This window comes from Agelaius phoeniceus, chromosome 6 (assembly GCF_051311805.1).
Source record: "Agelaius phoeniceus isolate bAgePho1 chromosome 6, bAgePho1.hap1, whole genome shotgun sequence".
NCBI lineage: Eukaryota > Metazoa > Chordata > Aves > Passeriformes > Icteridae > Agelaius > Agelaius phoeniceus.
Window position 1 is genome coordinate 41,692,033 of NC_135270.1, and position 16,592 is coordinate 41,708,624.

A 16,592-nucleotide genomic window follows, 5' to 3' on the forward strand; every position below is an offset into this window, starting at 1 on the left:
AAATTCTTCCATAAGCTGGAAAGAAATGTCTCTCTTCTGATTGTCTTTATTCTTTCCCATTTGGTAAAATACTCTGCACCTGCCTCTTACTCTGATGCTCTGTTTTAATTTTACAAAAGTTAGATTTCCTTTGTCTAGTTTGTCTTTGTGTTTCTGCAGTGAACTTTCATTTAAGATGTCAGCAGGAACATGTTCTGCTGTGGAACTGAGTCCTGCTATTAACACTGCAAAGACAAAAATGGGTGTACAACCACACAAAACATCACTGGCCATATATGAAAAAAAAAGTTATAAATGGTTATTAAAAGAAAACCTTGACTTTTCCCTGGCAATGTAGAGACTATGTTTGTCTTAACTCAGGGCTCCTAAAAGTGTTAGGACTGTGTTACACTGTAGCACAGAGCTCCTAGCACCATATCCAAGCACAGAATTTAAGGTCACAGTTTTGGGACAGAGAATTCTTTTTAAAGCAAGACAGTAAGGGTTAAGACACTTATATTCAGACTGTTGTGCTACAGACTGATCTGGGGCAAGCCACACAACCTCTTTATGGTAGGATTGGGCAGTCTATAAGTTGTGAATTGTAACACATTCTAAAGACTAGGTAACGTTTGAAGCACATCTAAGAATGTTCAGATGGGTGTTCATTGTTTGAAAATCACAACATGAAAACTGATTTCTGTTTAAATAGATGTTGAGCTTCATCATGATACCTTTAGATGGAAGCATATTGTTTGCAAGACCAATTTGATCTTTACAGAAAAAAAATCTATTGGAGTTTGGTAGAAAAGAAGACATTGCTTTTTTCTGGGGAGAACAAACTCTCTTGTTTGGGTAAGAGAAAATAGACTAGAGCCTTAAATAAAGAAGACTGGTCTGCAAGAGCCTACAAGCCATCAGGGACCTGTGTTTAGAGTACCTAAGTTTCTCTTTAGGGCTAATAGCCCTGCAAAGCAAAGGGATCAGGGCATGTAACAGCGACTTGTGAGAGGTCAGGCAGTTCTGTTGGCCTCAAAGGTGTGAAAGGCTTGTCTTCTGAATTCAACCCAATGACCCCCCTGTAACTTAAATGAGACACAGGCTGGGAAAGATTTCGTGTCATCAATCTCCTCCTTCTCCAGCAGACAAGATAAAAAAGTGTATACACAAAACTGCTCAGCCCAGTTCAGATCTCCTAATTATCTTTTTTTTGCCCTGTACAGACAGCCTTTCACTCACTTTCTTGTGAAAATACAATAATAGAACCTTCATAAAAGGGAAAAACACGATCCCAAACCCTAAAAGTAACTAGATCTCTTCCTCTTCTGCATTTTCCTTAGTAAAAAAAAAAAAAAAGGCACCTTATCAGCAAGTGAAATCAAGTTTGTCTGGCATGATTTCCAGGTTGCTCCTATATTAGACCAAATGAAATTTCTGTCAATCAATCAGTCAACTTGCTGGAAAGTTGATCATTATTTTATGATAAAAGTTTTTTTTAAGAAGTAAAACATCAGTTTATCAAAACCAGATTGGTCCTTAAAGGCTGGAGAAAACTCTTCAAAGAAAGTCTCTATCCATTATATCTTGGAAGAGCCGGGAAAATTGGAGACATATATCACAATTCTTTTTTCTTTTTCTTTTTCTTTTTCTTTTTCTTTTTCTTTTTCTTTTTCTTTTTCTTTTTCTTTTTCTTTTTCTTTTTCTTTTTCTTTTTCTTTTTCTTTTTCTTTCTTTCCATACTGCATGTCTCAAAGAACTGATAGTGTCTATCACTCCATCAGCGTGTCGTGCTCTGATTGTGATCTGTCCAAGGCTAATATTGATGGAGTGTTGTTGCTGTGCACTGGGACAGTGAGGAGAACAGGTGACCCCAAAAGCCAGAGGCTGCCTTATGAAAGTCATCCCAAAGGGTAGTGCTTACCAGAGCACCTCTGGGTAGGCTCTGCTCAGAGCCACAGACAGAGTTGGCTGGGATGGTTCCCTGCCCCTCCTGCAGTGAGAGAGCAGCAATTCCAGGGGAGGATTTGATCAGGGCAGCAAACAAAGGCTGTGCTCACAAACCAAGCCTGGTACTTCTGTTCTGTGTGGAGTTCTGCCTTGGATCTACCCTAAGAGAGCTCTTTTGCTTCCAGATCTACCAGATTAATCTCACAATCCTTTCTAACTTTGTCTTGGAACTTGTTTTAAAACCCACACATATCTGAAGGATAGCCATGTTGAGATCAGTGTTTCCTTCTTAATTCTGTGGAGGAAGAAAATTGGCCAAAGCTGTGAGAAGAGCTCAGCTGTGTGTGGAGGTTTGCAAAGGATGAAGCCTTCTGGATTTCCAAAACCAGGCTGCAGGACTCTTGTTCTCTTTCTTAGTGAATTCAGGTTGGCAGATCAAGCCCAGCCAGCAGAGACTATTCCTTTCTATCATTCTCAGAAAGGAAGGGCCAGACCTCTGCACAGGCTACTCTCAAGGCAGAGGAAGCTCAATTTGTCCATTTGCACTGGGTCAGAAGAGATTAATATTACATTTCTGCACCACTCTGCAAATGCCCACCTCACCCAGGTAGTCCTCTGTCAGCAACAGCCCATTTCCAGTGTACAAACCCACTATTGTACTGTTTATATCAGTTAATTCAGCCCTGAGGACCTTGTGCCAGGCAATCTCATGGCTCCCTGCTTGCATCACCTCAGCCTGGATAAAAGTTAAAGTGCAAAATTAAAACATCAGCTATTGGGAGAGCAGGACCCACCTGCCAAGCCATTCCCACTCTGGCCTCCCATTCGCTGAGGGCCTACACCAGAGTTAATCTCTGCACAGTCAGGATCCAGTCAGGGTGCACCTTTCTGAAGAAAATTGTTTTCTGTCAAAATCAGCTCACTGCAAACACCCTGACTGCTCTTGAACTGTAGTCTGCCTAAACCCTTACCCTGTGCACCTCCTCCTGCCTCTCACCCTACTGCATAACAGGAATCTTTGTTATGGGGCAACTAAGTCATCAGTCAGTCCCTCTCTGGCCTCAGCTTTCTGTTGGAAACACAAAGGTGCTGGTTTTGTCCTTGCCTCTACTTGGTCAGGTGTTCTCCGAGGTGGTTAGTGAGATTCCGTACAACCTTGGGCCCTACTAATGCTAATGCCTTATTAAAGCTTGTCTCTTGTCTCTGCAACATTTAAAGCATCATAGAGTTTCTGCTGTGATGATATATCACTGAAGTGTACAAAGGTCTATGTGTATATGTTTCATTAATTCTGAGGTTGAGGAAAAATTTATAATCTGAATTGTGCCACCTGCAACATTCAGGTAATCTGATTCTGCTGTACTTTAAAACCAGATATGTCTTCCCTCTGTCTCCATTTATTAAACTAACCTGTTTTCTGTGCTCTCTTCATGTGTACCTTTTACCATAAAAGACCTCTGTCTTGACATCCTTTAAAGGTAGGTGATCAGAATCACCCAACTTGTCCTCACACGGCCTGGGGACAAGTTAGGGCACTCCATTATTTTATATGCATTTAAGATCTCTGGTAGAGGAGATAGTTACACTGGCTTTGAATTCCCACATCCCTCTTTTCCAAATATTCTCAAGTTTCTACAAATACTGATTGTATGAAAAGTTGTAGCCTCATTTATCCTGTGTTTATTGCTTAGAGCTGAGCCACATTGCATTTTCTTTTATTCTTTTTATTTTCTTTTATTCAGTATTACCTCCATCATCCAAAAAGCTGTAGTCTGCCCTTCGCTTCTCCTGGTGTTGTACATCTTTGCCTCAAATTAGATTCTGGGTTTTATATTTAGAAATACCCTCCTGGTTTCTACTTTTTAAAAAAAATTTTGTTTGCCTGGTATAAGAGCATGAAGCTTTTATCCAGGTATAGTTGTATGTATTTTTTGTTTCAGAAAGGCCTCTGGTTTTTGTCTACCTCTTAAGGATATTTTTATATATTTGAGCAGCAAACATCTAAACATTAACTAGAAGCGTAGGAGAGATACAAGTAAGGTTTGTGAGTGCAGTTTGAAAGGTAGATAGTAGGTAGCAAGGGGCAAACAGAACCTTTGGTGCAGCTCCGTGTGAGTCAGGCATTCATTGCAGGACTGCGTGTGGTAGGCACATGCCAGAGAGGCTCCTGTGCTTTGTGGAGAGGGACCTTCAGAGAGGTGCTGGTGTGGTGCTGTAAATATGCAGTGCAGTTGTGTGAGTGTGAAGGTGCGTGCTGGAACTGTGAAAGGACACAGACTCTAGCAGCAGTCAGTACATATGCAGAGCTTTGAAAATGTGTCCTTCGTGAAATTAGTTGTATGTGCCAATTTTGATGTTTGTGAAGACTTCTGAGGGTTTGTAGCTATGTTTTTGTGCCTGGGAATGTGTGCTATTATCCTGAATGCCCGATTCTGATCTCACATGCCACAACTTATTCCAGCGTGGTTTCATAAATTGCACTGAAGTGACATCTGAATTACACTGCTTTGAAACGGGATTCGGGAACTCTTCTGCACACGTTTGTGGCAATGGATATCGGTATGGGAAAAGAGATGGTTCCGAGTGCAGCGCTGTGGACGCGCTGAGACGCGGGTCTGCATGCGCACGAAGTGTTTGTGGAGCCGTGTGTTCGCATGTAACACGCCCGGGACACGCGTGTTCCAGCGGCGCGCTGGTGCCCTGTGCCCAGCACGGGGGTGCTGTGTGGGCGCACGGCCGCCCGCCCGCAGCTCGTGTCCGCAGCCACGGGGCACCCTTTACCTCAAGTTTTTGCATAACCCTAAACTCGGCAGCCGCTGCCCACAGGCACGGACCGCTGGGTGAGAGGGAAGGGGCGTGTGCGCTGCCGCGGCGGGACCGAGCGGAGCCGCTATCCCGTGTCACCCGCGTCACCCGTGTCACCCGTGTCACCCGCGCCAGGGGCAGCCCGGCTGCCGGCCCGCACTGCGCCCCGACTCCTGCGGCCCCGGACCGGGGGTCCCCTCCCCGTCCCGGCGGAGCGCAGCGGTGCCGGGCCGGGGCTGCGCGGTGCCGGCGGCCGCGCTGCGGTGCCGGGTCCGGTGGCCCCCCCGGCCGTGCCTCCCCCAGCCGCCGTCCAAGCCCAGCCCCTGCGCGGGAGCCAATAGCCGCCCTGCCGTCTCCATCCGTCTCCCGGCGTTAAAGCTACAGCGGGGTTCGGGGCGGCGAAATCCCCCGTGGCCGTGTCCTGCGCGCCGCCCGCCTCCTGCCGCCGTCAGTGTGTCCGCACGCGGGTGCGGGAGCGGAGCGGAGCGGCGCTGCCTCCCGCCGCCCCTGCCCCGCCGCCGGGCTCGGGCCGGCTCCTCTTCCCGGCGCTCCCCACCTTCCCAGCCCGCCGCAGTTTAGTTGTTATCTTGTGTTTTTTCTTTCTTTCTTCTTTTTTTTTTTTTTTTTTTCTCCTCCAACTGGGAATGCTCAAACTGGACTGATGGACATTTCCGAGCTGTGCATCTCCGACCCGCTCGGCTACCACAACCAGTGAGTGTGCCGTGCCGGGGCCGGGCGGGTCGGGGGCGGGCTGGGGCCGGCGTTGCGTCCCGCTGCGGGTGGGATGGGGCAGCGACCCCGCAGTCCCGCTGCCTCCGTGCCGCAGAGCCGCCGCCGCCGCCCACCCCCGCGGGGCACGGCTGTGCCGGGGGTCTCGGAGCGGCGGACAGGACAGGGCAGGGCAGGGCGCACCTCCGCGCCGGCAGGCGCGGAAGAGTCCGCGGAACAGCACTTGGGGGTGTAGGCGTGCTGGTGTGTTTCTTTCTTGCCGTGTAACTTCTCCCTCTAATGCTTCATCTCCTAGGAACAGGCAGCTAACAGTGAGCACTGACAGTCCTCTCTGCGCAGTTTTACTTTCCGTCTGTGCTAGGATTTTTATTAGATGAATTACTAGGTGCCTATAAAGAGATGTGCATATAAAATTATACGAACCCGATCAATTAAAGCACCGTCTTTTATTTTAAAAGTCTGTTTTTCATCTGAAATGCACTATGGAAATTCAGTTTCCCACAGACTACTGTTTTGGATAGCCTGCCCGGGAAAAGAGTGAAGTGAGTCGGAGGGCTAGCAAACAGACATCCCAAGCTGGGACTGGTGGCTGATACCTTAGCACCTGCTACTGCTCTTTGTATTCCGAAGTGGGCTGTGCCTGGTAATGCTGTGTTTAAAATCACTTTAGCGTGTTAAGTTTGGTTCGATCCTGTTGGGGAAGTTAGGAAACAAGGCAAAACCTTTTCAGCGTTTACATCCAGCTGACTGGAACAATTAATTTTAAATGCATTTCTCTGATAAATCCCACCCTGAGCAGAGTGTCCTCTTTTGTGTGTTTGCATGTTAATCCGTGTGTCACCTATGCAGGTTTTGTGTCATCAGAGGTGGGAATTAAGTAATTTTGCCTATTTCATTGCTTTTGTCATAAGAATACATTGTATTTAGTACAATTAAAATAATTAAAGTCAAACAAATCATCCCCAAGTACCCCTCTTTCCTCATTTCGGCTTTTATTTGTCTTTCTGTACCTTGTTTTCTGATATTCCATCTGTCTTTACACTCATTTCTCTTTCCTTTAATCCCCAGCTTCCAGCAGTTTCATTAAAATGAGACTTCGTATTGTTAATAGAAATTAATAATCTAACCCATGTGGCTTTCTTTTCCCCACTGGTGCTACACTTGTGGCTGCTCCACTTTGAATTAAAAATAAACAAACAGTTTCTTAAGGGAAATGTATTCTGTATGCTGCTGGGAATCTTAATATTTAGGCAAAAATAGAAGATGTATTTACCTTCAGAAAAAAAAGAAAATAACAAAATGCCACAATGAAAACCTAGATCTTCATCACTTACTATGTAGTCTCTTAACTTTTTTCCTTTTATTTTTTTGTACTTTTGGAATTGAGAAAAAGGAACTCAAACAACATGAAAATAGTAAGAAGTAATCTGCATGTTGTATTGCTGTTCACCCTTTTTACTTTTTCATGGGCTTTCAGTCAGCTCTCAAAAATGTCAAGTGCACCTTACCCATATGCATAACTCCTTGGCTGCTAAATAGACAGATGAAGGTGGCCCTGGGGGAAGTGACACCGAGCCCCTATGGCTTTACTGAAGACAGAGAGTGCTGCTTTTTGAGATGAGAAACTGTTGGAGAGCTCTTTGTTTTAAGAGGTGCTTGGTTCTGTGTGCCAACTGACCTTCTCTTTAACATTGTTGAGGTTTGGTAAAATAGAGAAATATAATTTAAAATATTTCAACCTCAATTTTTTCAATGTTTTTAATTTAAAGGAGTATGATGGTGTAGGGAAGTCTGAAAAAAGTTACTGAGAGAAGTAAGATATGAGCAGCTTTAAAAATACAATATATAAAAAGGTATATGTGCAGTGTGTCTGGTACTGATTTGATTTACATTCTGGTTTTATTAAGGCTAGATTTCATGTTATATTCCTGTAGCTGAGGATGAGTTGGCCCATCTATATCTGTTTAACCATCTTTTTCTCCCACTGTAGCACAGTTGCCCTGTGAACATACAAAGTAAATACAGGTGTTGTATTTGTGCCTGTATCCCTAACTAGTGGTGTGAGCATATTATTCTTACTGTACTGATTTATTCTTTTGACTGCTAGCTATTGAAATGATTTTAAATTATTTTCCTGCTTTTTTTTTTTTCCTAAATACCACTTGTAATTCTGTGGATGGCAATTTTTGTCACATTAAACCTTAAATTAGGAGCTAATTTAAAAATATTGCAAACTGCTTCTTCTTGTTTAGTTACTTGTTAAGCTATAGGAAAAAATATGAGGAAGGCTAAAATGTTGGGAGAGAAGTGGATGTGGTCACTCAATATATGATCCATACAGTTCCCTGGAAACTGTATTTCACCTCATAATTATTGAAACAGAGGGAAGGAGCAAGGCAAAGGAGAGGAGAGGTGACTCCTTTCACCTTGGAGTTTGATGAGATCTTAATTTTTGTAACAGTCAGACTCAAAAGGAGTCTGAACAAAACCTAAGGAAAGGAATTCCTTTCCTTTAATTTGTTCTTCAGGTTTTGTATTTATCTTGCTCAAGCAGTGAAAATTCCTTTTCTATTGCCTGTGTATGCTGATCTAAGCGATTGCACCAGGAACCTGTGGAAGTTCTGGTTAGCAGGTGTGTGGTTTCTCTCAGTGCAGAATCTTTCAGGAGGAGTAAGAAAATGCTTCTTCCTAATTTTGATCCTCTGTGCATGTACTCTAAGGCCATGTATGTTTTATTTTCTTACACAGAAATCCACTCTTTAGCAACCGCTTACTACATTTTGGTACTGACCTCTGGGAAAATTGTTCCTGGGGTAGATGATGCAGGTCCAAGAAAGAATCTTTTGTAAGAATTGGAATTTGTTTAAAGCATTTTCAAATTAGGAAATTAACAAAGGCAGTGATTTGTACCTGCAGTTTGTCTCTCAGGTGAGGGCATATGGTGAGAATACATTAGTTAAACTGTACTGACAGCGCCTGTCTGCAGTACGGCGGGAAGGGAACGCGTGTGCAGACACCACTAATGTACACACTGCCATATAAAATATGTCATTAGAGTCACACACAAGCACATGTGTGCATCTGTAAATATTTGTGTGTTGGTATACACACATACATATGTATGGTCATGTGGAGTACTGGTGTATCTCCCTCACGTGCAAACCTAAGGCTGTTTCAGTAGAGAGTAAATACGGCATTTTTAGTTTCCCGTATTAACTTCGAAATCTCAGAGAATTTTGTTTTCTGCCTCATTATAGTTGCCACTAGAAATGTCGACAGGACTACAAAATTGCCATTTCTGTTTCTTATTAATATTCTACATGGCAGACAGAAAGTGACCAAGGAGCCATTATGAAGGTAAAATAAAAATCACTGGCAAATGACAGCATCCTGCCAGATGCTATGTCTCTTACACTGTTTCCTCTGAGGTAAAAGAAAGAAAGGTGAGTCACTGATGTAATAAAAATAAAAAATATTTTATGAAGATTAGGAAAAAGTTGAAAGGAATAAATTACATATTTGATAGAGAGGTGAAATGGTATAATGTTGGAATTTTAAGGCAATGAAGGAGCAAATTCCAGACCATGAGGGCAAATTAACAAAGTTGCTGTCACTGACCCTAATGCATAGACTGAAGTAATGTGACTTGATTTTAGAGGTTACTGGAAATCTCCATATTCTGTGAATGGGAAGAAATCTGAGTAAGAGAATCTGAATGCAACTGTCTGCTCTGAATATGCCTCAGAGGCTGGAATTGGAAGTAGTTGTTAATTGGAGAGAATAGGATGGAGTTGTTTGTTTCGTAGACAGAATAAAATGAGAAACCTCTATAAGGAATTGGGGTAGTTACTGGGTTTCTGACAGGGTTCCCATCATAAAATGGGGTCTCAGTACACTGAGCTTAGTGAGCGGAGGGCTGATGAGGAAATCAGTACCTTTAGAGTATTTGTATTAACTTTTCCCTCCTCTTCTAATTCCACTTGTAAAAGTAAACATGATCTAATCATTATCAATTATTGAGAAATATGGAAAGATCAATATATTTAAAAAATAGGATTTTTTCATTGTATTGATTTGAAGTAATCAATAAATATTGCATTTAGCCTGAGAGGGGAAAGACTTTGGAGAGATTGCATCAGAGAAAGTTGCTGTGATAGAGGTTTCATATCCCGTTTTCTTCCTCTCCAAGAGAATGTTGCTCTACTCTCTGTGCCCTTTCCGTTGTTATTTTCTAGCCCTGTTTCTGCACTGTCACTACTGCTCTGAATTTCATGTTGTTTGAAAATACCTGTATTCTTCAAATTATTTCAGCTCAATAAGAAGTTTTGTGCATTGTGTTAGTGGGTCTCTTATACAAAATTTCCCATAGCTTGAAGGATTCAAATTCTCTTAAGGAACAGAAACAGGGAGAAGGTAACAAGGTTTAAACCTGAGTGTAGATGAAATTTACGGGTTCTGTCAGGAGCAAGGTAGAATTTCTCCACAGAGTGTGAAGTGTCTAAGAGAGATTTAATTAAGGAAAGAAATAGTAAAAGTAGAAAAACATGATGAGAAATCAAAAATCCTTTCCCCATCTTCTTATTCTAACTTGTGCTCCTTGGTTTAAGAGTTGGGGGTCATAGAGATGCACATCAGCAATTCCAGTGTAGACTGCAGAGATGAGGAGATTCTTCCCAGTCAGACCTGTTCTTTATTCTGTGGAGCTACTGGCAGTGACATTACAGCCAGGGAGCACAAACAGAATTTTTAGTCTGCGCAGTGTGAGCAAGTAAATATAGCATCTGCCCCAAACCCAGCAGTGAGCATCTTAGGTAATGCCGCTGTAGAAACTGGGGGGAAAAGGGGGAAAGATCAGAGTTTCTGTGACAAACTATGAATCAGAATGGTTGTTTGTTTAGTGAAGGAACTTAATAAAGAAGATATTAGCAGCAGATAGTTATGGTGACCTTGCCTAAAAATAAAGGAAACACTTGGTTTCTTTCTGTCTTTGCAGTATTAGCTGCATTTGAGTTTTGAATGTAGTAATTTCTATGTAGCTTGCATGTGTAAAGTGCTTTGTGCATGTCATTGGGAACAGAACACAATTTAGTATTTCTTCTTAGTAATAGCTACTGACTTGGCAAGTTTTGCTTCTTAGAAATTAAATTGTAATAACTTACTCTTTGCATTTGTTTCCATCCTTGTTATGCTGCCTCTCTCTAAAGCCTTGCCCCGCCTCTTCAGAGCAATAGAGATGCCCACAAAAAAATGATGTTTGCAGCTGGAGCACAGTGCACTTTGATTCTTCCAGTGCTTGAGAGTCTGGCTGCTGGCAATGACTGTCCGTGAGGAGAAACATGTCTGCTCAAGGTGGAACACACTGTATAATAATATATTTGTCATGTTTGTAATTGCAAATGTAATTAGCAAACAAGCTCTGGGGGATTGAGGACTTGAAACTTTCACGGCACATCATTTGACCCTATCTTGACTGGACTGGAGCTTACATGTCACTGTTAACCCTTGCCGTTCTTGCACAGAAATGCTCAGTCAAATGTGACTGCTGCTAAGTTCCCTGTCTTCTCCCTCTCCCTGGCCCCCACCTCACTCCCTCCCCCTTTTTTTTTGGCTATGAGAAGCATTTTACCTGTATTTGCTTATACCTTCTTTTATTGTGATAGCAAGCACTTATGTTCCTTCTGTGACACATGCACCAATATTTCCTTTCCTAGCACTTCTGACACAGCCTGGAAAGCATTCTGCAATGCCCTTTGTGAAGAGCACTGTGTACCAGTAAGTGCTTTTGCATACTGAGCTGTTCAGTGCATTCCTATCACCACAGGCAACGTTACTACTCAGTGCCCCTTGCACTTCGCAGAGACAACTTGCGAAAAGCAGGTGGCAAGCTGTTATCACACAACCTGCGATGGCTCTCTGTCCCTGCTGAGCTGGAATTTTCTTGCACTCCCTTTCTGAATGGGGGAGGAATAAATATCTAGCAAATCCTATTTGCTTTATGGAATCCTGGCAAATCTCAGTCTAGTCACCCTTAGGATGACTTTTTTTGTCCTACAAAAGATATCCCTGGTCCATATGGATTTAGTGAACAGCACAGAATCAGTTCATAAAGTCACTAACTTATGTGTGCATAGGAAGCAAAAAGGGGCTGCTTTGCTTTTTCATATTAATAGTCTATTTTTTCTGTTTTGTTTTCAAGATAAGACTTAAATTGCAATAAAATTTGTGATAGCATTGCTCTTGTTTTGGACGGAGTTCTATTTATTCTTGCATTTTCATATACATAAAAGGAAATCCATTAAATGTAGAGAGGGGTGGCTGTTTTTATACAATTTTTGTAATTACAGTAAAGGCATGTCCAAATATTGCATTTATTGAAGGCTTGGAAGGAAAAGGAAACCTGTTCTAGCTTCTTCTTGGTAGGATAAGAGCGTTTGACGAGGACCCCTTCTTTCTGTCCAAATTTTCTTTTCTATTCCTGGAAATTGTCTTTGCTTTAACATGTATTGTAAGAGTCATATATTTTCCTTAAATTAGCATAGCCTGTAATGTGGGTGATGGAAGTGGGACCTTCAGCTTAGAGTATCCTGCATAACAGGAGAAAATTTCTTATAGCACCTTTGGTTTTGAATTGATTGTCTGTGTTTTACTGCAGATCTTTTTACAAGAAGATTTTTTCTTGCTGTAGGTCTGCTGGTCTGAAAGGCTGTTTGTGCATATGGCATATTAGGAAGTGTTATTTTCTAGGTTTTTTCCCCCTTTTTCTCATGTCACTTTAAAGTTCCCTTTTGTAATAATGGCCCTCAATCTCCGGTGATGGAGCCGTCACTGTGAACAATGCTGGTGAGTGTATTGTCTCGCTGTCCTTTCACTCAAGACAAAGGTCAAAAGAACAGCTTAAAAAAATGTTCAATTCTCCAATTATGACTTTGCATAGGAAGATAATTTTAAGATTGTATAAGCACTTGGGTGAAAATAAAACAGAAATACAATTTTCCGTCAGTTTCCACAAGTACTTTTTTTAATGTACTGACATGAATAATTAGAAACCAAATTTCTCAGTGAGATTTACATCATTTTAAGTATTAAAAAATTGAAGAGCTGAAGGACACTAAAGAATTATTCTTCAACAGATTTTATTTTTCCAAAGACTTCTGTGTTGTTTTTGTTCAGGTCAAACTGACTAGTTTCTCTATCTCAAACATATTTGTTTCATGATTTAAGAAATTACACTTATCAGGATGAATTTTTCACATATGTGGCAATATAGTGGTGAAGAACATAGGACGTTACTGATTTCGGGGATTTGGTGTAAAATTTATTTTTCCTGCACATAACCAGAATTAACAGATACACTTTTTCAATTTGTACATTTTTTTACATGCTTCGCTTATAACTTTTAAAACCATTTATAATTAACACGTTAATTTTAAGGACTTGCTGTTGTTTTATTTTTCTTTGTTTCACAACTGTGTATGGCATGTGATTACCATCTAGTTTTAACAGTTCAGAAAGTGCTGTAGAAGGAGAGCGATTTAATTCTTTAGATGAATTAAGATAAATTCAGTACGGCTTCAGTTCCTTTCCAAACATATATGATATTGCTTCTGTTTTTATCTTTAAGAGTTTAATTCCGTTTCTTCATAGTTTTTGTATTTCTGTTGATGAGGTGATGAGGGCGGTTTGTTTTTTTTTTTTTGATAATTTTTGTAGGCTAAGGGGGTAATGGTACAGTGAGACACTGAAAAAATTCTAAAACCATCAGTGCCTATTGCCCAACACTCTGTAGTAGGTAATATTTGTTATCAGTTTCATCAGTAGTGCAGAGGTATCTGGCTGGATGAGGGCTCTCCTCACCCGTGTTACACAGCGACTTTGAGCAATGATGTGCAGCCTAACCAGGGACTGCGACAGGGAGGAGGCCACAGCTGTCTGGTACAATCGAAACTCTCCTTCAAAGCCAAGCAAATCCCCACACAGGAACTTGCATTTTTTGTGCTTGGCCATCGTGAAGGACGATGACTTCACCTTCTGTGGGTTTTCTTTGCCTTAATAGGTTGTTGCAGATATGACTTTATGAAAACGATGTTTAAGTGTATGATGCATTCATAGGTATTATTTTACATCGATGATGCCAGATGCATCTCCTTTGAAATAATTTATACAAGTTGTGTAGGGACACCAAGCTCGCTGTGAAGGACTAGAATGTGCCAGAGTAGGACAGAAAAGAGTTTTCTTGCATGCAGAGATCTGTGAGTGCATGGATGGATGTCTGTCAGGGGTGTATGTACACACCTAATTTTATGTAATTGTGCACATGCTATAATTTAACAGAACACACATGTGTATAAATGATACAATTTTATATATAATCAAGTGTTCATTTGATGTTGCATAATGAACTATTTTACTTATCCATCCAATGTCTTTTTGGATGTATACGCAAGACTTTCTGCATGTGGTTACGTATTTCTGCGTGTATTATTGTATAAATGTAAAGAAAGAAATAAGGGTAGGTCTGTCTGTCTTCATCACAAGATTGTTCTCAATCTTTAGTAATTCAAGCTTGTAAATCTGTTCATGGCCTTACATAGAAGGTGTTTTGTAAATGTAAAATGCTGTACAAATATACCATACAGAACATTTGCACTGAAAAAAATTGGGTGTTTCTCTGGGAATATATATTATTATGGATTATATAGGATTAGGTGCTACTAAATAACTGCAGTTAGATTTCCTGTTTATAAATCAATGAACTGGTGTTTTTTAAAGAGGAACAGAAATTTTCTTTAAATGGAGTATCAGAGAGTAATTTGAAAAACAGTATGCAGAACATAGATCCAACTATAACATTGTCAAGATAAAGATGGGCTCGAATGCCATAGCCATAAAAGTCAGCTATTTGGAATTTATTTTATCTGTTTATTTATTTTTTGATGGTTTTAGAAATTTTCTTTTTCTTTTTTTAATGTGATCTTGGTTTAGTAAGCCACAAAATATAGTGTGCTTCCCCTTATAGAATAACTTAAAAGGTTATTTGATTATGGAATATTTTGGGGTTTTTTTTAAATTTCATCACCTACAGTGTATCTGACAATTGTCTTTTTATTATTTTTTAAAGTGTTTTTTATTTTCCTACAGAGCAATTTCTTTTTTCCTAGCAGTTACAGTTAGGGGACTGTCATTACAGAGCAACTATAAGCCCTAATCACTGCCCATGATCATTACTTCTCTAATAATATGGACTGCCTCTGTTGAAATTTCCCTTCTTGATTTCCTAGTCTAACATGGACTTGTTTCTTAAAATACTAACAAATTTAATTCCACGGCCTTTTTTAAATAACATAATTATGAAACAAAAACAAAAGCTCTCACAGAACAGTGATGTGCTCTCTATATATGTTTCAATGTGCTAATTTTCCCTAGAATTTTCCCTTGGGTGTTTAGGGAAAAACAGATTCAGCCCTCTTAACTGTTCATTGAAAGAAGAAAAAATACCTGCTTTTGGCTGGTTTACTTTCTTAACATACTGTTACTTTCCTTCGGTCTCTGCAAAATGTTATAGATTCAATTCCCCTGCTGGACCAAGAGTTAAAAATTAATTCACGAATAATAAAAGCCAATCAGTCTTGTTGAGTTTAAGAAGGATTAGAATAAAGGTTTTTGTACAGAAGCAGTTATATATCTTGGTTGTGATATTGTTGGACTAATAGACATTGTACTAGGTCCCACTGGTTATCTGGTAAAGGTAGCTGATTTGCAAACAGGATTGTTATCCTGATGACTAACGAGTCTAATATTGGATGGGTTAAAAGAGAATGGGCAGCTGGTGTCTATTATAAGTTCTTGACTCCCTCTTAGAAGACAATTACTTGATTCAGATGGATAGATTGGAAAGAGACCAGGTAAATATAAACTATGAAGAAATGGTTCCCGCTATCATACTGTATCTGGAATTTTCAAGCAGAGTGATCTGACTTGGGCACTGAATTCCACTGAGTGTCAGTGTGCCTGTGGCTGGGAGCTGTCCATGATTGTTGAGAGACCTGCATAGACATCAGGCTACCCTGTGTTCAAAGCATGTCACTGATACAAGGTGGACACAGAAAAGCTCACAAATCCCTTGAGACAGAGGAAGGATTTACACACAAAATTTTGTGATGCAAAACCCCCTGTCCCTGCACAGATCTGCTGTGTAACACTGGAGAGGGGAGAAGGAAGTAGGAGACATGGCTTTGGAGGAAGGACGGCATCCAAAGTGACAGAGATCTCAATTTTATTTTTTTTTAAGGATTCATTGCTAAAGGTAGAGTTTAAGGGAAAGGCGGTGGATGAAGGTGGCTTGTTTTATGAACAGTGCTTGAGCCTGACATGCGATATAAGAAGAAGGCTGCAAGCCCTTCAGCTCAGTTAGGTCAAGTCTGGGGAAGGGACAAAGAGGATGTGGCTGCCGTGGGCAAGACAAGAATGGAAACTTCTTTTCAAATATCTGCTCCATAAGAGCTTCTTAGGACTACAGACCCTTGTTATGAAAAGCATCTTGAGCGATAAATTGTTCTTGTGTGTGGGGAGTTCACTGTCACATACGAGAGCCACAGCATCTCTGTCTTTCAGCTGTGTCATGGGAAAACCTGTAAATGGAGGATCTTTGTGGGGTTAAAGACAGTGACATTCAGCCTGCAGGCCACTGGCTGTTACATTTGGGTAGAAATAAAGGCAGCATGGAGAGGTGTCCATCTTTTGAAAGGAGAACAATTTTGCTTCCTTCAGTGCAGGGCTGGCCGGTGTCCTTGCCTCCAAGTGCCCATTGCCGTAGCGCAGGTAGGCGCTGGAAGAGCTCTGCAGCCATCTGCAGGGCTCCGCTGACAGTGCGCCGGGCTGCACAGGGGCTGCACGGGGGCTGGCCTGCAGAGCAGCCCCTGCACCTTTGTTTCCACAGGCCAGATCCTTGAAAATGGTCAAATTACTCTGTCCTCCTCTAAAAGTACGTGCAGGTTTCTCCTGGGCATCTTGGCTCTCAGTATTGCATTGAGAGAGCATTTCCATGTTCATGGACCTGATGGAGCTTCAGAGAGATTCTCTGTCATCCCTGCTGTGCAGTCCCTTCAGCATCTTACTAGTGTAAGTTTGGATGC

At 41.3% G+C, this 16,592-nt stretch overlaps 2 protein-coding genes across 4 annotated transcripts in view; one reads left to right on the forward strand and one right to left on the reverse strand.

Annotated features, from left to right (window-relative positions):
* LOC143694378 (uncharacterized) overlaps positions 1-16,592 on the reverse strand; it is a 470,045-nt gene that overhangs the window by 272,663 nt on the left and 180,790 nt on the right. The gene's annotated exons all lie outside the window — the stretch shown is intronic.
* Positions 1-16,592, forward strand: part of ESRRB (estrogen related receptor beta) — a 127,823-nt gene that overhangs the window by 39,831 nt on the left and 71,400 nt on the right. Inside the window, exon 1 of one of the 3 annotated variants that reach the window (XM_054634005.2) lies at positions 5,136-5,442. The exons of the other annotated variants lie outside the window; for them this stretch is intronic. Within the exon in view, the coding sequence (XP_054489980.1) occupies positions 5,393-5,442 (50 nt within the window). The 5' untranslated portion in view covers positions 5,136-5,392. Of the gene's footprint in view, positions 1-5,135; positions 5,443-16,592 lie in introns of those variants that run through there. 3 annotated transcript variants of the gene reach the window in all.